General features: G+C 38.2%; 1 protein-coding gene across 4 annotated transcripts in view; it reads right to left on the bottom strand.

Annotated features, from left to right (window-relative positions):
• The window catches only part of CEP112 (centrosomal protein 112), a 175,393-nt gene that overhangs the window by 49,369 nt on the left and 98,910 nt on the right, over positions 1-27,114 (bottom strand). For all 4 annotated transcript variants that reach the window (XM_030014876.2, XM_030014875.2, XM_030014873.2 and 1 more), the window contains one exon: positions 14,879-15,109. In XM_030014876.2, coding sequence (XP_029870736.1) covers positions 14,879-15,109 — 231 coding nt within the window. The remainder of the gene's footprint in view (positions 1-14,878; positions 15,110-27,114) is intronic.

Here is a 27,114-nt window from a genome sequence, read left to right as displayed (position 1 = left end):
CTTCAGCTTTTCTCTCTAGATCTGTAACACTGTACAGGTCTTGCATCATCACAAACTGCACAGGCAGCACCAGCGAAGCTCTGCAGAAGACAGTTTCTACAAGTTATAGCACACTGGTCAGCTGAAAAGATCTAATTCATGGTGATGCACAGGAACACTCTTTTCCACTGTTGTCTTTTACCGCAGAAACATAAAACTTCTCCCTTTTTAAAACCTGCGACTAAACTAATTTAATACCTCTTGACTATAGGCTGTTGCTTTGCAGCCCAGGGAGGCATAAACCTACTCCCCTGGGGCACATATAGCACTGCTACACACAAAAAAAGCGCCTTTTTACTTTTTTTTTTTAAAGAATGACTTACAGCAAAGTAAATACGCATAGCTGTGTACAGTGAACATCGTGGAGGATTTATATTATGTTTATCTTGACAAACGAGAAGGTTACAAACAGCATGGTGTACACAAGCAGCAGTTTCCTGGGCTGCTCCTTTTATAACAGGCTGCTCAGCTCGTGCATTGTATGAAGCATAAGCTGCTTCTGTATTATTTTAAGGGCATTCCCTCACTTTCAGGTTACATGTTATTTCAGAAACATAATGAGTAAGAATCCAACTGGAAGGGGAACATTTGGAGGGTCAGCCAGTATTCATTAAAGTCTAACTCTTTTTATAGCAATGGGCAGCACTGCAAATATAGTTAATGGTCTTAAACTAGTTTTCCATGTAGGAGAGGTAGCTGTTGAAATTCACACTCGGCAAAAACTTGTCAGAAATATCAATTGTAATATCCATTTTTATAATAAAAAGGTTTAAATTGGATAAGCCATAGATGAATTCCACTGATTCAAAAATTAGCTTCTGTTTAGTTTCACACAGTTAATACATATTTTAGCTAAAATTATCTGATTATGACAATTTTACATGCAGTTATTTTATATTACAGTGAGGACTTTTGCATTAAAAAGATTATGTCCTTGTTACAGCTAATTGGTTTTAAAAACCAACTGTAATTCTATAACGAGCCTTAAAGCATCATATTGTGGTTGCTGAGCAAAACTGCACCGACTTCATCAAAACATTTCACGTAAAAATTAAAAATTGTATTAGCACTACAGATGTGGTATCTGAATTAACGGATGCTATTCTAACACAGTCTGCTTCGCATTTTTTCCTTTCATGAAACAGCATTACTAAGAATAGAAGAGCAAAGGATCTACGATGGGACCACACCACAAAAGCATACCATGTCCTACCCTAAGTACAAAGTTTCTATATGTTATTTTTAAGGTATAAAATGTATTAGAGGGGACTTTTAGTTCTAGTTCCACTCGACGGAACGCATGCCCTAAGCAGCCCTGGGGGCTGCTCACCAGTACGGCCACCTCCGGTGTCGACAGTAACTCTGGCTGCACTATGGGGTTGGCAGGCACACGGACAACTTCACCCGCCATCAACATCCATGAAGGCGTTTAGGACATCTTGAATCTTCACCAAAAATGCAACCGTTAAGAATTTTTTGGAACAGTACAAATATGTGCATATCTTCCAGCTTCGGAATGGTGATTTTTGGATGGAGACTTAGATTTCAATTATGCTACAAAATTAATAGGAAAACTAACTCCTGAAACGCAAGCGTGGATAGATCTGTAAGAGTTAAGGATGCATAGTGAAATCCTGTTCATCTATATATGATTTACAGTTTTTTGACTGATTCAATAGTGTTTCAATTTGATTTCAGTCTCCCCAAAACATGAACAAACAACAAAAGCCCCACAAACATAACTCTCAAACTAGAGAGTTATATATACACACCCATATTCACTAATAGAAAAGTAGATTTAAGAAATCTGGTTAGGGTACTAGCTATGAAGTAATCATTTTTCAGAATGCCTGCAACTAACTAAATGATGGCCATACATAAGCTGATCCTTCATAATTAGTTAGATAAAAAAGAAAAATTTTAAAAAAATAAAAATCAAAGGGTGGGGGAAGGAGAAGAAAGAAAATTTGCTCCAGGGAAGAAGCAACTGTTCTCTGATGTGCAGCAAAGAATTTAACATCAAAGAACTAATGTAAATGGGGCCCATTTACCTTAAAAAACAACAGAAATATTCTGGAATATTTCTATTTAAGTTTGACAGCATTATGCTTTGTACCAAAATTCAAGATTGTGTAATTTGACAGATGTCAAAAGAAAATGACCTTCAGAATGGCTAACTGTAGCAATTTTTGTTATTAAGTATGTTAAAACACTCTGTACAGTATCTGTTTAAACTTCAGAGATTAGCAGATCACCTTTTAAGTTCACCTGATTGTATATAAAAATTTAATTTCGACCTCAAAGCCTGAAACGTGTATTTTCCTTATGTGCCTCTAATACCGACAGTGGGCAACTTCCTACGCCAATACTCTTGTTCTTTCTACTGCTCTCCCCACCAATCAGATACCAAATGGAAAGCCAAATCTCTGCGCAACAGTGAAAATACCACACCAGTTCAAATATGTAATTTGAGCCATCCAAAAGACCATTAAAAATAGTTCAATATCCAAAATGATGTTAACAGAATAATTAGTCAAGTACCAAATGACTTCAAGGGTTTTGAAAATGAATGATAGCAATCCCAATCTGTCATACCCACAAATCCTATTAATATTCTATTTTACATTCCACTTTTGTAGGTCTATAAATCTTTTTCTTTTTTTTTTTTTCTTTAAACATACATCTTTAGGAGAAAAAAAACCCCTTTCATTCATGTCCTAAGTGCTTTTCATTGGGAAAAAAAGCGAAGAATGAATAGAAATGAATTTGACACTCTACTGTATGGAGAATTGCCTCTCTGCAGTATATTGCAATTCTGCGCTTAATGGGGGCCTACTGAAAAACTGCTTGTGCAATTTGTGCCTTAGGAAAACTCTGATTTCCAGTCCTTTAATTTAAACCAACAGTGTATTTCTAATCATTCTGAAATGATGTAGAGAAATTAAATACAGACATTAAACTCCTCCAAAAGTTCTTCTACGAGACTCCAACTGCATGGTGTCTGATGCCAAAGTTATGCCATCCTTATGCTAGTACGCAATTACTACCTTCATCTAAATGGATTTACGGAGCACCTATTTCCCAGCATCACTAATACTGATTTCGCTTCAATATTGCAGTGAGCCAGGCACCTTATTTAAAACCAACTGCACGACTTGGCCTAAAATACAAGCATTGTATACAATATAAGTTTTTAACAGCAGATTAATAGTCTAGCTTTGCCACATGAAATTGTTCAATACCTTAACTATACTTTAAATAAGACAGTACTGATGCACGCATCAGACATTTAAAGGACAGACAGCAAATTACAGTTTAATCTGAAGGTGTACTGTGACATTTTGCCAAAATAGTTCGGAGGCAGGTGGCTTTTACGTTATGGCACGATTCCTTGTTTTGCTTGACACTCAAATAAGATGAACTGAGTAAACCTAGATGTTGAGACTGCAACACCCTCCACATTAGGGTACTGAAGCATAGTCTTCCCGCAGCGACATGCCTAAATCTGGTACAGTACAAATACATTCCTGGATTATGATTTTTAATATTTCCTGCTTTTCTTCTGTTCTGTCCAACTAAATTAAGATGGTTATTTAAAGTGGGTTTAAGACATCATATCAAAAGCGGTGGCATTTTCTTTTTGAGAGCCTTAACAAATAAAACATGCACCCAACGGGAATTATTTGAGCTTTTACAAGCTGCCATCATTCATCAGAAATACAGGGCACCTCTGCTACACAGGCACCTCACTTGCTCATGTGCACTCTGTCTCTCTCTCCCACTCTAATATAAAGAAGTTTACAGAATAGCTTGTATCACTCAGGCCCAGATGGTTTTGGTACCCAAACAGCTGACACCCAGTAAAATCACGAAGGGATAGGCTGCTAAACATCTTTGAAGATGCAAGTCAAAGCTAAAGTTTCCTCCACAAATAGAAGGCAACGGTACCAAGATGTGACACTGATCCATGATTTGACTCAGTTAAAGACTACTTAATATGAGCTTCACAATACACGATTCTTTCAGAAATCGGAGATTTCTGAGACCCATGCACTTTATCATTATATATCAGCTATGTTTACATGCCTTGATTTTTGCCAAGGAGAGACTCTAAGGCTCCTGAAAGGACTATAAAGGGATAAGAATGCAATGTTTATTTTTTAGATTCTCCACTGCTGTTTTAAGTTGAATTTTGTGGCAATAACAAGCAAGTGTTAAGAAGATAATGACTAGAAAAAAATCCTATGTATGTATCATTTTGAGATAGATCCTTTTTTATTAAATAGAAGGAAAACGGGAAACAAAGGGACGGACTCGGTATTACTAAGTTAACTCGGCATTACTGTTACATCATTAGATGAGAGCCCGGCAAAAGTTAAGCTTCTACAGTTGGAAAGACAAACACTGAAAATACGACAAAATCCCCTAACAAATCTATGGTCTGAAGCAATCAGTGTTCCTTAGCAAGATTATGCTGGATTACTTTTTGTAGTTTTAAATACAACAAAGCTTCCCCAAAAGAACGACAACTTCACGGAGCCAGAAAGCATTACTGTACCGATGACTAACTACGCGCAAGTCCAGCAAAGTCCCAATTAAAAAGAGAATGGAATATATTGCTCAATCATGAAAGCAACTAAAAACATAAATAAGACATTGCGAGACACTTAACATTCCCAATGTTTAATTATTTATCCGTTCTCCATCCTGCAGCTGTAGGTCAGGATTAACTCCTCTGAACTAAATACAGGAGAACTCTTTTGGGGATTTGTACCTTATTCATTTTCAAGCAAACACTCAAATTCATTTCAAATTCACACAAGAACTGCAACAGTTTCACCTAAATCAGATTTTCTACAAGTTAAACACCCCTCCTACACTCAGATGTGATTGTGAAACTACTTTGATCTCTGTTCCCAAATTTATTGCTCTGTGTAATCCATGACAAAATATAATGTGATTTACTGTATCTCTATATGACAGCCCAGCAGCTGACAGAACTTAATAATTTAGCATAAGAAAAAAAACCTTCTGGCACCAAAATATACAAATCATAATTGAGGCACTTTAGTATCACATTACAATGAAGCATATGCAGACTGATCATAAGAACTTCAAAACAATTAGAATTCTTTCTCACCCATTTAATGAAGGTGGGTTTTACTCCACGATACGTTCTGCAGCTGTAAGCAAGTCGTTTTGGAACACACTTGTTTCTTCACATTAAAGACTCTGAGGGACTAATAACATCATTTTACCCCTTCCCTATTTCCCAAACACTCCTTCCCCTCCAAAAAGAAGAAGAAGAAAAAAAGCCACCTGCAGCTTTTCTCTATTATAAAGATGTGAAGAAAGAACAAATAAGTGTAAACAATGTCTTCAAATTGTGCCAGAATTTAAATATGCAATAAGGATGTTTTATATTAGTTTGGTCTTCATAACTGAGCATTTTTTCTAAATAAAGCTATAGTAAAAAAATTCAGATCTCCAAATACTGACCTAAGCAGGGATGCGATGGACACGTTCCATGGGGCAGCTTTTACTTTGGCTTGTGCTGACTCTCGGTTTGGGGGACTTGAGAAAGTCTTTGGGTGAGATGCATTACCCCAGAAACTTTCAAGAAAAGTAAGAATGTGGAGCTCATGGCATGGGATGCAGGAGAAATTTCCACTTAGTACTTACTAATTCCAGGTAACAAACACCAGCTACTGCTGTTTGCATAAACAAAACCATGAACGAGCCCCAGTGAAATCAGCAGCGATCGCTGCCGGTACCAGGATCCAGTAACAGGGCACTGGTTGTAGGATCTGTCCTCTCACCCCTGGCTAGGCACCCAGACCAGATGGTATTCATTCAAAAATTCTGAAAGAATCTAAGAATGAATTGGCTGAGTTGTTAAAAAAAAAAAAAAAAAAAAGAAAAGAAAAAGTAATCTCACATTACAGTCGGCTACCGTACTGGAAAATAGCCAACGCTTTTCTGTTTTTCCTCATGTTATAATGAACCCTGGGATGTAAAAATAAGTAAAATTGGTAAATTAGAGAAAACTGTAACCTACATGCAATCAGCCTTCTCCAAGACACATAGTATTGCGGAAAAAAAAAAGGAGAAAATGAGGTAATGATTCAATTGGGCTTGAAAAAATATCAAATAAAGTTAAAATAATAAGCAATTGTGTATTACAAGATAAAGTTGGTGTGTTACAGTTTGTTTGGATAGTGGAGAAAGGCTCAGGAAACTATTGAAAAAATAATTAGAACAGTCATTCTGCCACTGGAAAAGCCTCCTGCACCTCGTAACCAGGAAAGTTAAGGTTGAAACATCAGTTGTACTACAAACATCAGGCACGTCCTCCAGCGGCAGGCGAGGGGCCCCCGCGCCCGCTGTCCTCTCCAGGTGCTGCTTGCAGAGATTGCACAAACCTGGCCCCTTGTGCTCCCCCAGCACCCGCAACGGCCCTGTCGGGGACATTAGAAGTTAAATCCCTGCTTATTCCCATTAGTGACTGGTTATGAACATGCTGCTTCTAAAACTGTTTAATACTTTTTTGAACCTGCTGATAACATCTGCCTTCACAACCTCCACGGAAATCAATTCAAGCAGCTCGCTATCTGTTGTTTAGAGAAGTACCTTCTTTCACCAGTTTTAAATCAATTTCTTATTAGTTTCCCGCAACTATGCCCAAGTTCTTGGGTGGTAAATAACAATTCAGCATTCACCTTATCCACCATCTTCATGATTTTGTGGGTCTTGGTCTTATGAATATACACCAAAGGCTACAACGTGGAAGTTATAGAATTGAGAAAAAGCACAGAGTGCCCTGGTGTGGCAGAACTAGAAGTGGTGTTTGGACACAGACTTGTGACTGAGAGACAGAGAAGACAAAAAACCCCACACACGAATACTTCTTAGATACCTTAGATTAATACCAGTTGGTTGAAAAAAACCCAAACCCCCAAAACCCATCCAAACTTCTCAAACAACTAACCAAGTATAATTGATATTACAGGGAATGAACAAAGTACGCTGAAAGACAGGCCGCATGATAGAGCTCTAATTTTGATTATATCAGTCCTTGCCCTGTTGAAAGCTATCTTTTTAATTCTGTATTTTATCATAATTAACCATTTAGCTCAAGTATGCTTATTCTTGTCTGGTTCTCATTTCTTAAGAGTATTGCATCAGTCATTTTAATTTTTAACCCTATGGCGTTATTTGTGAACGCAAATAATGTGGTCCTTGATCTCCCCAAATATTAATGAAGATGTTAAAAAGTAAGCCTAATGCTCATGGATGCATATTTTTTTCCACAGTGACATTATACCAACTATTCTTGGTTACCTCTGGAACCAGATTTATAAATACAATTGATGAACAGAAATCTTCCCTGTTGTTTTCTGGTTTGTTTCTTCTGAGTTGTTTGGGCCTTTTTTTTTTTTTTTTAAAGGAGGTAAAAGCAGAGTAACTCTCTGTCAATAACTGAGACTATTGCTTTGAAATATCTCCAGCAGGGAGAGCGCCATAAATTCTGTTTAGTCTCATTTGAGTGAAATATCCCTGAGATTATTCTACCATATTTTTCTTCATGTTTGGCTCTGTTGATTGAAGACTCTTCCAAATGGCTCCCCAAAGGGATGATGCAATTCCTGTGACCATGTTCCTGGTCCACTATCGTCTTTCCTTCTTTTTCTTTGGAGGAATAAGGAGAAGCAGTGCAAAAGGGGACACACTAGAAAGGAAATCCGTTTTCTCCCCTCATCTCTGAGCAAAAATTTATTGTAAGATTTGCTGTAAGAGTACTGTAAAGACAGATTAAATAACCTGCACTTCTTGTGGTAACATACACTAACTTTGCTACGCAAATCTTTTCTCTTTTTGAAGTACATTTCTTTTTTCTTGATCTTCTAGGCTTTTGGCAGATTTTCTCCAACAAAGCCAAAGTACTATGCTCATTTTTATTAATATTAGTTGGTGAATCACTGTGTCAGAAATGTTCAAGGACCAAATGTAAGTAAACGTACACAGGCTCTACAACACAAACCCAACAAAAATATTACTACTCTGGAACAGAGAGATAGTATCATAGACAATAGTTCTTGGATTATAATGAAAAAAATTAAGAGACTTGGGAAACATCCAACACTTCTTGGTAAGAATTAGAGGCTCTTTAGATTATTCATAGCTAAGGCCTAAGCAAAAGAATCTATGTAATAGTTTCAAACAAACACTTAAAAATTTTAGTCTAAAAAAATGGCACATATACAACAACTGGTGGAGATCCTGAATGCATTCAGCAAGGAGAAAAACATACGTCTACATTATAATTAGATACCAATTTAATGATATCATTATACTCAGGAAGAATACATGTCCACATTTTATGGTTGACCTATTTGACCCCATGTAAATAACCAGGGCATCGCTGCAATGAGTGTGAAAATAGTTCATCTGGATGCTCACAGAAACGAAGCTAGCTATAGTATGGCTATTAGTGTTCAAGTTAATCAAGTGAAAGGTGTCACTCAGATCAAAGACTCCATTATGCTAAGAAGTCTAAGCAGGAACCTACAGAATTGCTACAGAGATAGTTCAGTTGCCAGAAGGTCTTAGATACAAAGATGGAACCATTTTTGGTAGTTAATGAAATGTAGAGTTGGCAAAGAAGAAATACAGCTAGAGAGACGGTATTCAACAATGTAAGCTAATGCATGCAATGCTTATTCTTTATGAGCAGAAGCAACTTAACTGCTTAGGGGAAACTCAATACTTTCAATGGAGTATCTCTTTAATCTCTGAAAATGTCATATTCTTTCCCTTCATCTTCTATTTCTTTGCCAGTGCTGAACAGTATGACATCATCTGTATGAGTACTGACAATAGTGCCAGAACAGATATTGTGAATTAAAGATATTCCTACATATGCAGTATGAAAATACACCCAATGAGTACGTCCAGCTGGACTGCAACCTAGAGCTGTATTTGCTAGTTAATTAATAGAGCATCACAAAGCTTGACGCTAAAGGAAGGACCGAAATGCTCTCTAGGGCACATTATCAGTACCTTATTTGCAAACTGTATGCAAGTAGAAGTTGTTAAAAAATGAAGCATCCAATTATAGGACACTGTCTGCAGATTTTTGAAAAAGGCCCTGTCACAAAAACATTATATTACAGCATAACTATTATATAGAATAGTTATTCTTAATTAGAGAAGCGGTCACTTACACATTGACCTTAACTTTGAATTCCCCAGGCATTTCAGTTTTATGTGGACTTCTCACCAGACGTAGGTCGAGAGATTGTAACAGATATAGACTAGAAAACATTGTAAATGTCAAATCTTATTTAGAATAACAGAAATCTCAGAGTACAACTAACCGCTACATCATTAAAGTCTACAAGCACGATTTACACGGCTCTGGCCAGGTTGCATGCCATCTTGGAGCCCCATCTCTCCAGAGTGAACCATTTCATAACTGTACTGAAATCAGAAGAATTGCGGTCCAGAAACTAAAGTGTTTGACTCTCTCTTTTTTCTTTTTCTTTTTACTACAGCTTCATCCTGTAATCAAATCTCTTGTGCGTTCAGTACAGTCAATACACAAAAATGTAAATTACTTCTCCACAAGAAAAGCAGCACTGAAAAAGAATTAGATGTTCCTGGAACCTGCATAAAGATTTAACAGGATGAGTCAAAATATCTATTTAAATATAGAAAATAAGTCAACAAAAAGCTAAATGTTGAAAATTATTTAGAGAGGAAAAAAAACCAAACACTTTTTCTCCCACTCCAATTTAGTCATGTGCGTTGCTCAAAGAGAGCTTTTTTTATGAGGTATTTTCAGCGTTCCAAGGTTGCTTCCTTGGAGCATTGTTAGCATGTCTACTGATCTGCTCGGGTCATGCTTTCTGCATGCTCATTTTCTTTGCCAAGAAAATACCACAGATGAATGTTACAAACAGTTGTGTTAGCCAAGCTTCACATCTGCACGCACTTAGAAATGCAGTTTGTCTCTTGCTTTTAGTAATTTCTGGCAAACCTGAAAATGCTCATAAGCTTTGTGCAGTCCATTACACCTGGCTGATTAGTGTTCATGCCATAAGTACTGCTGATGCAACCTATAACACACCTGTCTCTCTGCTGAAATTAGTCATTAGTGGAGCCTAACTACAGTACTACGTATTCTTTAATATGTTTATTTCTTAAACAGTTTGTTTCATTTCATCATAATGAGGTATGACTTCAAATAAAAAAAATTACCATCACATCAGAAAATGCTATAATCACTATAATGAAACGCAAGCAAATTAAATCTATACTTTAAAAGTAAATAAAAATCATTATGATTGAATACAAGTGTTCTTCTGAAATGGTATTTAAGATTCCTTAACTAATAGACAAGAAATAAATTGGAGATATTCTCAAGTCATTTTTATGTTAGAGGCAGATAACAGATATTATGAAAGTACTGAAGTCCTAAGAACATGGTAAGTACTGTTTCAAATTCTCCATGCAATCATCCTGAATTTTTGTCTGATTTATGTCCAGCATGGCTTATCTGACCTTAAGGACATTAAAATTTGTTATCCTTATCCGATAAGGTGGGTTTGTGTTCTAATAGAACTACCACGTTACGTCTTAAAAGGTGAGCAATAAGGTGATTAAGTGTGATCGGGCTGTGGCACCTCATCTAGCAAAAAGCAAGGCTGAGGATGAACCGCTGCGCTAGAACAGCTACCTCTGTGTCGCGTTAGCCCAGCACACACCGAGCTGCTCCTGGATCACCTCAGCTCTGTTTCTGTGGACCAGGCTGGTGAGAAGGACCTGGCTCACAGAAGTTTTCCAACTGCGGTTCAGGTAGAGCCCTCGTCACCTTCTCCAGCGCTCCCACAGCTCAGGGGGCAGCACTCAGCACGGAGAAGTCTTAGAGGTGCCCAGTTTGGCCACAGCGGGTTCAACACTACTCGTTATGTGCATATTTAGGTCAGCTATAGCTCGCTTTGTAAGAAAGTGGTGGTTAATTGAAAATAAGACCTGCAACAGGGAAGGTCACTAGAAAATTATGGACTTTTCCCTTTTGTGGTGAGCTGACCCTGGCTGGATGCCAGGTGCCCACCAAAGCTGCTCTATCATTCTCCTCCTCAGCTGGACAGGGGAGAGAAAATATAATGAAAGGCTTGTGGGTTGAGATAAGGACAGGGAGAGATCACTCAGCAATTACTGTCACAGGCAAAACAGACTCAACATGGGGAAATTAGTTTCATTTTTTACCAATCAAATCAGAGTAGGGTAATGAGAAATAAAACCAAATCTTAAAACACATTCTCCCCATCCCTCCCTTCTTCCTGGGCTTAACTTTACTCCCAGTTCTCTCTACCTCCTCCCCCCAGCAGCACAGGGGGATGGGGAATGGGGGTTGGGGTCAGTTCGTCACACGTTGTCTCTGCCGCTCCTTCCTCCTCAGGGGGAGGACTCGTCTCCTGCTCCAGCGTGGGGTCCCTCCCACAGGGGACAGTCCTCCACGAACTTCTCCAACGTGGATCCTTCCCCTGGGCTGCAGTTCTTCATGAACTGCTCCAGCGTGGGTCCCTTCCACGGGCTGCAGTCCTTCAGGCACAGCCTGCTCCAGCGTGGGTCCCCCGCAGGGTCACCAGTCCTGCCAGCAAACCTGCTCCAGCGTGGGCTCCTCTCTCCACAGGGCCGCAGGTCCTGCCAGGAGCCTGCACCAGGACAGGCTCTCCACGGGGTCACAGCCTCCTTCGGGCATCCCCCTGCTCCACCGTGGACCTCCCTGGGCTGCAGGGGGACAGCCTGCCTCACCATGGTCTTCCCCACGGGCTGCAGAGGAATCTCTGCTCTGGCGCCTGGAGCATCTCCTCCCCTCCTTCTGCACTGACCTGGGGGTCTGCAGGGTTGTTGCTCTCACATATTCTCACTCCTTTCTCCAGCTGCTGTTGTGCAGGTTTTTTTCCCCCTTCTTAAATCTGTTCTCCCAGAGGTGCCACCACCGTCGCTGATGGGCTCAGCCTTGGCCAGCAGTGGGTCTGTCTCGGAGCCGGCCGGCATTGGCTCTGTCGGACATGGGGGAAGCTTCTAGCAGCTTCTCACAGCAGCCACCCCTGTAGCCCCCCTGCTACCAAAACCTTGCCACGCAAACCCAATACACCTTAATTATTATTTCCACAACAACAGATGCCATGTTTATTTTTCCTATAGTGCAGGTTACACAGTGTCCTTGGGCAACCTGTTAAATATTTTCCCGCTCATCATTCCCTAGTGACTGGGAGATGCAATAACTGTCAAAAGATACTTCCTTTTAGAATCACAGGTTCAAAAACATTACCGTACTACGTTTATGGAGCAACTTTTCGGCATTGTATGCTGTAATCACTAACAAAAATGAATCAAATAAAATATTACAATAAACAATGCACTACCTTTAAAGTTGAGATTTTTAAGCAACAGAAAATTAAAGACCTCAGTAAATTATGTGTCCCTAAATATTAAAAAGCTGTCCCCAAATACCATCAAATATTTAAATGTCCAGTGCGCTTGCAATGAAAACTGTTCCTCTCTCTGCCCCCCACTCTCCTCCTTCCCATCCCCACTGCAGCAGGGTTATGGGGAGGGCAATACCATAGGAATCCTATATCTCCTGCTGCCCATTTTTACTTCAATTTTTCACTTGATAGCCATTTCTTTTGTATTTCATCATGTTCATGTGAACAATAGTCCACAATTATACAAAGCAATCCACACAGAAATCAGTATTACTCACAAAACAGACTACAGAGGAATGAGATCCTTCACTTGGGAATGGACTGACCTTCAGAAAATCTCAACAGTCAGATGTTCCAAGCCTAAACAGTGAAATTCAGCTTCCCCTCGGATTTTTAAGCAATCTTTACAGAATTGGCAGAAAAAAGTAAATTTAGAGGACAATTTTTTCTCCCATATTGTCCTAAATTTCAAGGTAACAAGAATTGCTAGGAAAATAAAAAGACTTTAAAAACAAGTTTCAAGACTCATGCTGCAATTAAGATGCCTTTTTTTTTCCCTCCCCTTGGATAAAAATCTCCTTCATCAAAGTTCTGTGGACTTTAATAGGATCAAGATTTGAACTAAGTTAGCTGAAACTGTAACTTTCCAGTTCTAAATGGAGTTTGCCCTCTAAGCTACTATGACTTTTGGACTTTGTGGCCCATTTCCACAGCTCTACATTTAGAAGACAGAAACGAAGCAGAATGGTAAATGGAGATTTGAAGGTAATGCAAGGTATTTTCACATCTCTGTGAAAGACTTCCCAACAGAGATACTTTCTATTTCCCCCCTCCTATCTTTTACTCAACATGTGCTCTTCTGATTAGAGGTAAAAAATAGGGAAGTAGGTTAAATAACAAAAATTTCAATAGCAGCTAATATAGCTTAAAATTAGCAATTTTTTTTGAAAAATAGAAAAAATCCAACAAATTAAAAAAATAGTATTTCTGACAGAAATGACAATTCAAGACTATTAAAGATATTGCCCTATGAAGGATTATTTGTAACTTTAATTTGAGGATGTAAAGAAGTTAACTTTTCTTTTGCTATACTACACATGTAAAAAAAGATCAAAGAAAGAAAAGAATTGAGATTCAAATTCCATTTTTAAGCAAAAATGACAATGTCTTCCTGAGTTAAAATTAATCCTTTAATGATGAATTTCAAAGGTTTAAATACTTTCTGTGACCTTGGCTTTAAATAATTATGCCAAGCGGAGCTTTCCTTACATTCAGAAAAGATTCTGAATTGTTGATCACAGCCATTTTAATGGCTTCAGGCTGGCTGATTTCCAACATAATCCTCCGAATGCTGTTTAAAATTACAGACCAAGAACCTGACGCAGGTAAATGAAATGTCACTTTCACAAAGGCTGTTCAAACAGTATATGCAGATTGTTAATTTGTGCCACTGTACATCACTTTGCAATAAAAAGTATGATTTATTACATTAATGCATGTAAAAGATACTTCAACAACTATCTGCTTACATATACACAGCATCAACCATAAATATTAAGTAGGGTATTTTAGTTTAGCTTTTGAAATACAACTTGTGTGTTTTAGCTCATATTATCCCTAATGTGGTGAAATACTTGAATTCCAGACACCAGTACAAGGGGATGCTTAGCAAGCACTGATGCACAGCCAGTGACCCCACTGAACAGAATGGGGAGGGAAGCCTTGATGTATCTGAAACATTAATTTCTATTTTCAAGCCTTTCACAGAGCCCTTGCTCACCCGATGCACACAGGCAAAAGTAGACCAGCCGTTGTTAGCAACTAGACCCAATTTCCTTGCAGTTTTAGCCTGAACTTTTTTCTCCTTGAGAACTTTCCCTCTTTTTAAGGGACAAAAAGCTTGGTTAGATGGAACTGCCCTTTCTACTCTATCTATTCCAGCAAAGAAGTGATTAGCCTAGTCCTTGGCTGGCTTTGCCTTTGAAATCTTCTGGATTTTTAAAGCCCTGACAGCTCCTGAGCACCGCACGGTCATCCCCGCCCCGCACTGCCCAGGGCTGGAAGCGGCTGCCCCAGCACCGCTCTCAGGGAAAACAGCTACAGCAGCGACCACTGCCGCTGCGTGTTCAAAGAGAAGTCTTTCATTATAGAACCACAAAACTTTCCATACTCGTGCCGTGATTGTGGCGTCCGATGTCAGATCTACAGCATACGTCTGTTTTTTCAACTCAAGTGACCTCTAAACATTTTACCTCAGTGAAACTTTGTCTCTCTGATTTTTGGGGCGATTGCTCCCCTTTTGCCATGCCACAAGAAGCAGCCCTATGCAAACCTCTTACCTTGTCCAAGGCCTTCTCTGTTTCTGCCACATGTATCTTTTTGAGGTCTAATGTAATTTTTTCGGCCTCCACTTTCAGCTTATTCACTGCTGTCTCATGGTCTCGAGCTGCCCTCTGCTTCTCCTCTTCCCACTGATGGCTCAGCTCCAGCAGCTGCTGCTTCCGCTGAGTGTTCACCTGAATAAGCTCTTCCCTCAGCACGTGGATTTGGTTCTCCATATCACAGATAACCTGAAATAAAGAACAAACAAAGTAAAAAAACAAAACAAAAACCACCACACAACAAAAAACACAAATCAAAACCCACTTGATTTTCTCAGACAGGCTGTTAGCTGGGGTAGGTAGCAGACTCAAAGGATTCTCTGTCCCTTTTCTTGGCCTCTCTTATTGCTCGTCCCCTTCTCTTCCTACGTGCAGATGAATAAAGCTCCCCCCTGCCCACAGCATGGATGGAGCAAGATTTACCTTTTTGGAGGGGATGCCCCCATAGGTGAAGAAATATAGTTTGTGGCATGTAATCACTATGTGTAATGTCCATGCCTTCTCTTTTTTTTTCCTTAAGAAATGACCTGCTGCCTTCTAATGATCTATCAGTGTATCCTCAATCATTTATCAATCACTGCTACAAATTACAGACTGTATTTCATCATAATGTGCTAATGTGCACCAGGAATGTATCATAGAACATCCTCCCTCGGGTGAGGGAACCAGAGCACGCTGAGAGAGGATGACACGGGCCGACGCAGAGAACCCTTAAGACTCTGCAAACGCAGTATAGATAAGACACACGACCTTCAAAATGCAAGACACAGACTTCAGAATCCACAACTCTCTTTTATGTGATCACAGATTATCCTTCAGTCCTCAGGAGCAAAATATGTTGCGCGAGGCATCAGAAGTGAGGGACTATGGAGCGGCAGCAGAACAGCAGGGAGTCGGCTCACCGCCTGCCTTCCGTGGGGGAACTTGAAAGGGTAAGGAATGAAAGTTATATGTGGTAAAGCTGTGTTACTCCTCAAGTGTACAGAATACACACTGCTACTTTACTGTAGTAGTAGTAGTATACATTTATTACTTTAGATTTACACTCGCATACAAGTCTTACTAGTTACTTTTCTAACTGCATTTCTTCTGTAGCTTCTTAGATGAAATATAGGAGCATCGTACCTGGGACATAACCCGTTGTGCTTACAGCTAACTGTAATGCATGACGTCGCAAGCACATATATGTTTTCGTTCATCAACATAATTCTGAAAATTAGCATTTGCACTAAAAAACCTCACACAGTAGTCCCCCCTTTTTCCTCCCTGCTTCACAAGAAACTTTGCGGTTCTGTGGAATTCCTTCATAGAGGATGTGATAATATTGAGATGAGAAACTGATGTTCCACCAAACAGATGTAGGTGACTCAGCTCAGGCTTATTAAAGGTTTCACAAGAAAATCTGATGAAAATTACTGTATATTTAAAGATCCCATTGCCCTGGAACACAGTTACTCATTCTAGAGCTCTGAACTGATCTCTCTCTCCAACTACTATTTTTCTTCTTCAGACATTTCTAATATACTGTCTGTATTCAGCTAAACCATCTATTTGCAGTCTCTGAGAACCACATTACTACAAATCTTTGAAAAAGAAACATTCATTTCTGACCAAAGTTGGGAAATGAATGACTATCAGATATATTGCCTTGTACATTAATATCCCAAGACAGATTGTTATAAATACTGTGATCTGAGAGAGAAAAATCAAGGCTTGAAAGTTTGCCTATTTTTTTCAAACTATTTGAACTATATGGTGTAATAAAAGACATGTTGTCTCCCCTCAAACCTTCAGCTGTGTCCTTCAACTATCACAGCTGTAACACGTATTAAATAATATTAACCATCTCGGAAACTTATCACAGGACTGACTTTTACTTCCATGCTTTCTTAATTACTCCTTGGCATTATTTCCTACCATGTTAAAAGTAAAATTTTGTGTGTGTATGTGCAGAGATGGAATGAGCACATCATTTGTATACAGAAGTATAGCACAGGCCACATACTTCAGCTATATCAGAATTATCTCAAACATGTGTTTCATATAGTGTAATCTGCACTAGATCCTTTCCTTCCGTTCCTGATCTTTTCCTCTACACGATTAGTTTTTTATTAAATCTGTATACAGACTAAAAATGTAAAGTACATTTTATTATATAATTATAATCTACAATATATTTTTATAATTCTTTCAGAAAATAATTTCACCTCAAGATCACAAAAAAATGATAGTCTAACTGGCTTTTACTTAACCAAAGAAATGCTAGGCCAATTAAGATAACAGCTACAATTTCTATAGGATGACACGGTCTGATTTCTAAACTGACATATGTAGCATTTGGGTTTTTTAATAGCTGTTCCAATGCAAGTCCTGCTTGGAATAATAACAATTATCTTTTAATCTCTGAGAGCTCTTTTTGAGAGCACATTCCCCCTCCACTACCACTTTCCATTCCCCCACCCCTCCTTTTTTAAAACAAAAAACTTTCTTAAACTTTCGGTCCTCCCCCGTGTAAGTGAAACTAAGATATTACATTGCTCAGAAGTTTCCTAAAAAGTTTGATAAAATATTTAGGATAAGGAGCCATGGCTAACTTCTTATAATAGAGGGAAAATTCATTCATAAATCATATTACAAGCCAAAATAGAGACTGCATGAATTCCTGACTCAACTGTTACGCCTTTCTGCTTTACTTCATTCTATATTCAATAATTCTTATACAAAGCCATTAGAAAAATCAAATAGCACAATATAGTGTTTTCTACAGCCACACGGAAAAAGTGACAGCTCCAAGCCTTCAGATTCAAAACTGGGGAGCCAAAAGATAGTGGGCTGAATGTTATAGGTAAAGTAACAGTAATTAATATGCAAAGGAGCATTAATGTTGGACCTAATAGATGGCAAAAGCAGATTTGGTTCTATTAGGAAAGAAGAAAGAATCTGAAGACAGGGTGATGGCAGTGAAACTAATATGATTAAAGGAGTCCTTTTGGAGCAACTTCACTGCTAGTAAGATGATGTTAAGAGACATCTAATCTCCCCAAAGTGACTGGAAAAAGCTTATATTGGGGATCACAGACACAGTTCTTGTCAATTACTTTAAAATAAGTCTAGTTCTCACAGCCAGATTATTTTTTCCCATAAACAAAGTCACTGGCAGAAGCAGCTTACAACCGAACAACTTGCTGCATAAGACAACTTTGTGTGACATGGGTATCTTCAAACTGCTAAAGGAAATGAATCCCAAAGTCTCCATCACTAAGATTCTGATATTCCACATGCCAGGTTTAATAAACTATTATTAGACTTAAATGTAGGCAAATTAGTACTACTAGAAAAAGAAAAAAACCAAGGTGACATAATTCTCAGTTGTGAAAAATCCATTAAATACATAATTTAAGAGCAACTGTCTTTTCTTAATGATTCTGTGGAAAAACAAAAGATGCAATTACAAAATCTCACTTCTCATGCTTGAGATCTGAAGGTATGATGCTTGCTTGGTTTCTTCGTAAAATTGAATCCTCTTTCTCAGTATTGGTTCTTAAATTCTTTTCCTGGCTGCTCAAATCCGTTTGTGAACCATGCCTACCAAACTGTTTGCATGGTCCAAACAGTAACACAAGTACAAGAGCTGCTGTGAGAAATACACATCTTAAACACTCCACCAGAGCAAATTATTCTTGTGCTACGCATAAGGCTTAAACATAAGAAATAAAGACTTCACAGTATATAATAGGTCCAAAGTTTATTGCTATTTGCTGCCTTTTATGGATCAAAATGTTATAGTCTCTATTTTGGTTGTATAGGTACGAGTAAAAGAAAGATCCATATCTTTTTTTGCAAAGCATGCAGAAGTTCATTGCGATTCCACAGGATGGCCATGCCATAGCAGCATGCCCCAAAGAAGAAAGTATTTTGTAAAATGACTATTAATCCACATACAGAAAAACAAAACCAAGGAAAACACTAGCTTACAGAGTATCCCAAATGGAACAAAAACACAAATATGTAAACTGTGTGACAGGGCAGAGATTTCACATGAATTTATATGGCATACTTGTATGTCTGTGTATGCACATATGACAATCCCATAGCTGAAGAAACTGCTAGCTGAGATGGTGATTTCTATTTCTGTTTCAAAGGAGTAACTTAGAATTCTAACTAAGAATATCTGTGCTGAAATAGTGTCATAAAAAGGGTGGGTCATAAGCCCACAGCAATTTGCCTGTAGGGAAAAAATAGACTTGAAAGAAAAAAAGAAGGTTGCTCACTCACTTTGGCCTATTTAAAATGCCAATAAATGTACTGCATGTTATTTGGAAGGAAAACATGTGCTCTTAATTTTAAAAAGTAAATTGCATAAGAAAATATAAAGTTGGCAAAAAGTTTAAATTAAAATTTGTTGCTGATGTCTGAAACTCTGCTACAGTTACGTGCAACAGAGATGAGAAATGGACTGAATGACTACAGTCTAATTAAAAAAAAAAATATATATATATATATATACACATTCCCTTTATTTTTCAGGAGCTCCTACTTCAACCCCATGAAGCATTTACTTGGATCAGTTTCTAAGGAAGAGGCTGGAGCATGACTGCATCTTTTATACTCACAGTGATGGAATACATGGACTTCACTGTCTCCTTCCCAATGTATTACACACCAAACCACATCCACCCCACCACCATATTCAGCTTCAAATCGTGTTGAGGGCATTTTAAAGTCATAAAAACAAGGCAATGCAGAGTTAAGGTCAAATCCACCCTTAACTTACTCCCTGAGGCTCAGATCTAGAGTCATTTAGGTGTTGCTTCAGCTGTTTTCACAGTAAGTGACTAACATCTCCCAACAGATGAAGTTGCAATAACCCTTCATCGCTCTTCATTGCTGAATGTACTCAGGCGGCTGAAATAGTGCATCGCTTTTAAAGACCACTGCTTTTCTCAAGTGGATCATGACAACTCTTCAAACTGAGTTTCAAAAGTTTTCTGCACTGGGATAACTTGGCTTCAGTTGGAGAAGACTGCACAAGTCTCAATTTGCTGTGTTTAATTTTGCTTGCATGTAACATTTAAAAAAACCCAAAAAACCAAAAACAAAAACCACCCCAAGAACCTCTGAGCAGTTCCATGGACTTAGCTCAGGTATGAACTGCTTGGTTAGAAGATCACAATGATCCTTTCTAGGATAATAACCTAAAATATTAGCCTGTAAGTAACAGCCCTATTTGAACCACCGATATGCAGCTTCTGCCTCCGTATGCCAATACTTCCTCAGCATTTTCTCAACTGGAAGAACATTAAAATTAGCGCATGCATTTGAGCAGCGCGTGATGTGAAGCCATCAGCTGAACCCCTCTGAAAGGGAGATTTGTTTCTTTGTGTCTTGTTACGCTGGCGCGATGTGACAGAGATGGATGAGGTATACATAACATTTGTTATCGGGTAGCAGATTATTTTTGAAAGGAGATCAGTCCAGTCAAGGGAAAGGAAGTCTGTAGTAAAAACAAATCTCACTGATGATGAAGAATTAAAAGGAAAATAAGGACCAAAGTAGAAACACCCAGTGATTCAGTGGTGACAATGAGTCCCTTTTTACCCACGATGAGTGCAACATCTCAGAAGAGGTGGATGAAGTATCCCATCCCAGTCACAGAGCAACTGGTGACGTTTACTGTAAAATACCTTAGAAGGGATTATCTGTTGGAAGTGGGAATCTGAACTACTTTAGCTTTGTTATTAATAAACAAAGGTTTATAAAGCACTGAGAAACAGATAATACAAGTTTCTCTACCATCACAAAAATAAGCCATGCATCTAACATAAAAGAATGCTAAAAAAGTAAACAACTATTATTTGTTTGCAGCTCTAAGCTTAGAAAAAAGTATAGCTGTAAGAACTTCAAAGATGCGTAATGTTGATTTGTGTTTAAAACAAAACTGGTTTATATTAACAAGTCTTACTACTACAGTTTCAGCAAGTTACAACAATCGGTCTTACACTTGATCTCATTCAGGTTTTAGGGAACTACCCCCATGATTTCTGCCCTTAAGACACAGAAGAGTTAGGCAACCAAGTGCAGTACCAAGGCACAGTCCTAATGGCTCTCTGATCTTTTTGTCCACAAAGCATCCTGTTGAGTCAGGCTCACTGGTTCCAGTATACCTGCTTTTCTCCATGCCAGATGAATTTCAACTGTCCAGTTCAGCCAGCTGGCAGCTCTATTTGTGGCTCCTTTGTAACATGACAATGATATAAAGGGTGCACAGCAGTGCTGAAAGAGGAATCTTTTTGTTTAAGCTACAATCTAACCCTGAAGAGATATCAAATCTAAACCGATACCTTAAAAGAATTTTGAATTAGCAAGAGTCATTAAAATCTAGTAACTCAAGTTTTTAATGTCTTCTAAATACAGCTTCGTAATTAACACAATTATGTCCATTTTAACCAACTATATTGAAAACATTTTCTATACCATAGCAACTTCAATTAAAATACATTAAGAATTGATTATCCAGTTTTTCTTGTGACTGGTCAAATCAGCAATTTGTCAATATTATGAATCCTTAAAAAGATAGATTTGATTTGCAAAGAAAACTACTTCCGCAAATGTCACACACGTTGTCACATGGGTAATGATGTGGCAGAGCGCAAATTAACAGGGATAAGTAATAAACAGCTATTTAGCTTTCACAGCACAATCTATTACACTGTCAGTTTAAATGCCTTTTGGGTAAGAACACATAGGCCCATAAATATGGTAATTAAGGGAGCAGATAAATGAAACTGTGTGAAATGAAGTGAAAATGAACAAGAGTTCAATGACCAACAGGTTGGTCTCACCTCCTAAGAGCGCTGATCAAATCTTCCAAAAAGCATGGGGCTGGGCAAGCTCTTCCAGAGGAAATGACGAAGCGCAGGAGCTCTGCTAGCACCACCATAATTACAAGGAGTCCTGATCAGTAGTCTAGTACTTCCTGGAAACTCTGAAATATCAGCAAAGCTAAAACTTCAATACTCAAAGAGATGCATTTTATTATATGCTTATATAGTATTTTGTGCATACCTACGTGTTCTCATTCTTGAGGGGAAAAAAACTCTGTCCGTAACATTAGTGCTATTGCACAACTTCTTAACTAGAAGACATCTTTATCCTAACTAGAAGACATCTTTATCCTAACTAGAAGACATCTTTATCCTATATATGACTACATTGCAGTGATGGGGTGAAGTTATTAACACATTCATTGATGAAATGTTCACAGTTTACAAATTAGGCTGTATAATATCAAGTTTAGGTATTCTCTTGTAGGAAAACTGTTACACAAACCAACGCTGCACTCACTAACTTGCATAGCGTACAAAGAGTGGCAGTTCTCTAGACTCAGATGAATGTTCAGTGTCAAAAAAACTTATGCAAAAGCAGTGCAGATGGCAACCATAGTACTAACATTAAATGTTTGCTGTTCAGCAGTGTAAAATCTGAACCCCCACATTACAGGGCTTACGCAAAGGTATATCAACTCCATCTCAACGCTATCCCAGCTTTTCTCACCTTTGCAAATGTACCTCTGACATCTCTCTTGAAAATATCCACTAAGACTTGTAAAGTGAGGTGTTGAGCTGCTAACTTACATATTTATTCTATTAATTTTAACAGCATTAAGCTGCTTTTAAGCGTCAAACCTCCTTTGTAAGATTCTTTACTTGGACTGTTTCAGCACTATGTATGCTCTGAAAAATGCCTCTAACATTTATGAATCTGACAAAAGTATATTCCTACTAACCCTGCTTATTTTGTATCTACTAGAGTGTTAGTTAGGGGTGGGGGCAGGTTTAACACCACCCTACCTGTACAGTGCTACTGGAGGCTAAACATCACTCTCTTCTTCATATTCAAACCATCATCAACTTCATTTTTTCCCCTGCACTTAACATAGTCCCCCAAAAAGTCCAGCACCCTTTAAATTTTCTTAGTAATGCACTTCCTGCATATTGTCTACTACTGTTCTACAGCTTAAGCATTTTCCTGAAACACCATGGAAGTGTTGACTCATGAAGAACAATAAAGAGAAGTTACCTTCTGCTTAGCTCCATTTTCAATAAAATGAATTAAAAGAGTCTATCCATGTCATTCCTATAGAGAAACATGCTTAGGCATTATTTCCATAGATAATCTAAACCCCAAACTGTTCACTAACTTTGCCATGTATTTCTGAAGGCTGAAAAGAAATATGGAAGACTCAGGAATCAAAATGCCAGTAGGAAAAGTTACACTGAAAATATTAGCACCATTCTTGTTTCTACACCTCTGACTACATGTGAGAAAGAAGTAGCAAATTCTCAAAATCTGTGTGTGACAGGAAATCAAGAAAAACACAAGTTTTGATTTTTCGTTCCAAAAGGAGTGCACTGAAATAGATCTGGACTTTTAAAGAAGCCAGCTAGCTGCCTAAATCCCAATTAATGTAAATGGCACTTAAGCTACAAACTGTGCTTTAAAAAAAAAAAAGGGGGGGGGGGGGAGCAGGAGGAGGGAAAGAAAAAAAATCAGACATCCATTTGAACAGCTCCACAAAGAGCTTAAAATTAACAGAGCTTATTTTGATTTCTTAATTTACATAAGTCCATTTGATTCTAATTTAGTTAACAGTGGCTAGAAAGCAGAACTTCATGTAGGTTGGTTATTGTCACTGCCTTCCTAATAAAATGATTTTTAGTCAAATGGAAGAACCTCAAGCCTACACGTGTAACTAAACAATACAGTGCACTGGTGAGTGAAAGGATTACTTACCAAGTTGAAATTGAGATAAATGTAAATAAATTTTCCATTTACCAGTTCTAAGACCTGGAAAAGACTTGGCCCTCTTGCCTGGAAGACAGATCCAGAACAGTTTCTTATTACCTGATTTACTGTATTTGCTTTGAAATAGATTAGTGAGTCAAAACCTAAAACATCCAGCCTTCTTTCTCGTCTCTTTTTATCTGATGAAAGAAGTGTTTACATTTGTATTTCTCTTTGTACAAACAAAATGATTTGAATAAGACTACTAAGAGAGCTACCTGGAAAGAACTAGTTGGAGGACTCATTTCCTTGTGTCTTTCTTCTAAGAAATTTAACGGAGACACTCAGCTGGGCACCTAGTAATCTACATAACTGTATTAATGTAACTTCAATATGATAGAGATAAAAAAAAAAATCAGCCATAAATACCTGCTTAATGCAGTGATCCCCTAAAATGACTTGTGAGAGCAGAATATAGATAAAATAGAGAGTGGCTAAAAAAATAAATAAAAATCTGTATCTAATACCAGGTTTGCTGCATCATACAAACTGTAACAACCTATCCCTAAACAATGATTGATGAAAATTACACCAAACGCATATGTTTAGTCTTCCCTGTTTTCCTTTCTGGAAAAATATAAAACTTTCTTTTCTGTATTTCAGGATTTGAAAGGAAAATATTCCTCTTGGATGAATGTTAAAGATACATTCAGATCTCAAATAACATTGGAGCAAAGCTTGTTTTGAACATGAAGAAAAGCTACTGATATTTAAGGAAGGATAGGACTTTTCTGCAATGGAGTACAGAAATGGAGGCTAAAGATCTCTGCAGCGGACTGGGAAGAACTACCCATCAATCTGAGAGTATTTCTGTGTCCAGCATCCCCTAAGTCAAAGCTTTTAAAAAACATTTGCATTTAAATTTTCCAAGTATTAAATTTAAAAGCATTAGCATTTCCTGAACAACATGTAATTCTGATTTAAATGCAGACACGATGTATTACAGATTTAAGGATTACTACAGACATTCATTTCTATGAGGCAGCAAAATTAAATGTATTATAATTCCTAATTTGTTCCCAGAAGAGGTACAGACTGTATTGTCTATGGGAAATGCCTTTGCCCTGTCAACTAATGAAAAGACTTCATTGTAAGTAAAAAAGCCGAAACACACCACCCCCCCCCCCCCCAAAAAAAAACCCCAACCACCAGAAAAGCATCACACGCTTCTCTTTTGGATGCATTTGTTTAAATTACTGCTTGAAACACATATATCTTTTGAATATTCCAGAAGTTTTGCCCCACGCATCCTGTAAAGGTTTTATGGTGACTATAATGGAAACAGCATCAGTTGCAAAACTTGACAGGACAAACATAAGACAAGATGCAGATACAAAGCCTAAGTAATAAGCTGTTCATGCATAAGATATCTCCCTTCTTCAAGTTCTGAAGTTGATACTTGTAGAAATGCAAACTTTGGATGCTAAGTCCCGTTCAGGTCATCTGCCATGACTATCCATCTCCTCAACAGGCCATTGAGGGACTTGAGGAAGACTCGAAGTTCATGCTACTGTCCAAGCTTTGCCCTGACCCTTAATCAAGGTGAAAAAGATAAATTTTTCAAAACGCTAGCATAATCATAGGAAGCCAACTGAGAAACCTAACACTGTTATTCTCTGAGCCAATGACTAAAGATGACTTAAATGCACTAGCCTGCGTGTAGTGTTCTGCTCTACTAAAGAACCTAATACACCAGGAAACTCTCTCATTACTGATGTCATGCTGCTATATTGAAGATGACAGTCTTTAACCAAGCATGAAGTCCTCATTCTTGGTCTCATGAATGGCAATATGTGTGGGCAGAAATCCTGAACCCGCTAGCTTCAGAAATAAAACCTGTGTCACTTACAGGTTAAGATTTTGAAGAAATAACCAGCTTCTAACTTTGAAAAAAACCCTCATTTCTGCAAGGCAGTAACAATAGTTGCAGTATTTCTGTTAATCAATGAGCTGTGGTAAATTCTTATCTGCACATTAGGTGCTTACACAAATAAGATGCAGAATTACACACATGTGCAGCTCTTGACTTTCTCCTTTTTGAAATGAACTCCTAATTGGAAGAAGCATATTCTAGTTGACTATCTTTAGTGTCAATCCTTATATCAAACAGATAAATTTGTCACCTCCATCTGAGGATGAAACTCCTAGAGAAGGAGGTCTTTAGTCCAACCTAGGTGTTAGGTTGGAGTCAAAGGCATCAGCTGATGGTACCTGTTCTGTACTTTGTGCACACACATACAGCTGACACCATTTCTAGTCTCCCTCTCTGCACCTTCATCCTCAAGTGCTGGTTGCGCTATACCCATCGTCTCGACAGTGGCTCCTCTGAGTTCAGAGACCTTTTGGAAACATCACGCTCCACAGCTACCAGTTCAGAAAGACAAGATCAATCACAGGATGATCTGTACAAAATAAATGAAAACTGTGTGCATAACATTTCTCTTCATGGAATTGAGAGTATTTTTGGCTCAGTATCTTCCTCTGGCACCTTTACATTGATCTCTATCCTTTTCATCCCCCTCAGTTTGTCCTTGAATTCAGTTGATGCCACTTCATTTTCTGAATGACAAACAGGCCACTGCATCCTAGGGCAGGAATTTCTTCAGATTTATTTATACAATTGGTTTTAATATACTGTACTTAGAATAAATAATGTATAGTTTAAATGTAAAATCTAAATACATACCAAACATGCAAATTCTATGAAATACCAGTAAAATAAAATAACCCATAAAATATATCCATTTATACAGGTCAGTGTTTATATTTACTACCTGCCCCCCACCCCAGCCCCCGAAAAAACAAAACCAACCTCAAAATTGCATTAAGCGATCAGGAGCCATGTATCACTCCTAAACGGAATACTCTGGCAGGGAACAACTGTTGTAGGAAGGGCTGGAAGGAGAAACTGTGGACTGGAGTCAGAGCACCAAATGGAGCAGTCTCCTTTCTGCACAGCAATGAAGCACAGTCTTTTAAGAGGACATCATTTTCAGACTTTTGAAATCTACTGCTTTTACTTTTCTGGAAAGCATCACTGTTTCGAAGGACACAATCTTATTGTGTAAAAGTAAGAAATCGTGACTATGTACCACATTTCTGCTAACATGAAGCACAAAGATCAGGCAACTCTTAGAAAGATTATTTCTTGAAAAACCATGAGGTGGTATTCTTGACAAATGGCATCTGATGCATTTGTTGAGACAGAGATTTCAGTTTTCTTCATACGCATGCCTAATTACCACATTAATGTAGGATACTGCTATAAAGGAGTAGCAAGGCTGTCTCTGCTAAACCTCCTTGAAACTCATGCACAGAAAAACAAACATTGCCTTCCATATAAATGACTA

Source organism: Aquila chrysaetos, chromosome 5 (genome assembly GCF_900496995.4).
Source record: "Aquila chrysaetos chrysaetos chromosome 5, bAquChr1.4, whole genome shotgun sequence".
NCBI lineage: Eukaryota > Metazoa > Chordata > Aves > Accipitriformes > Accipitridae > Aquila > Aquila chrysaetos.
Note: the sequence above shows the minus strand (reverse complement) of the source record. Positions and strands in the feature narration are given on the sequence as shown.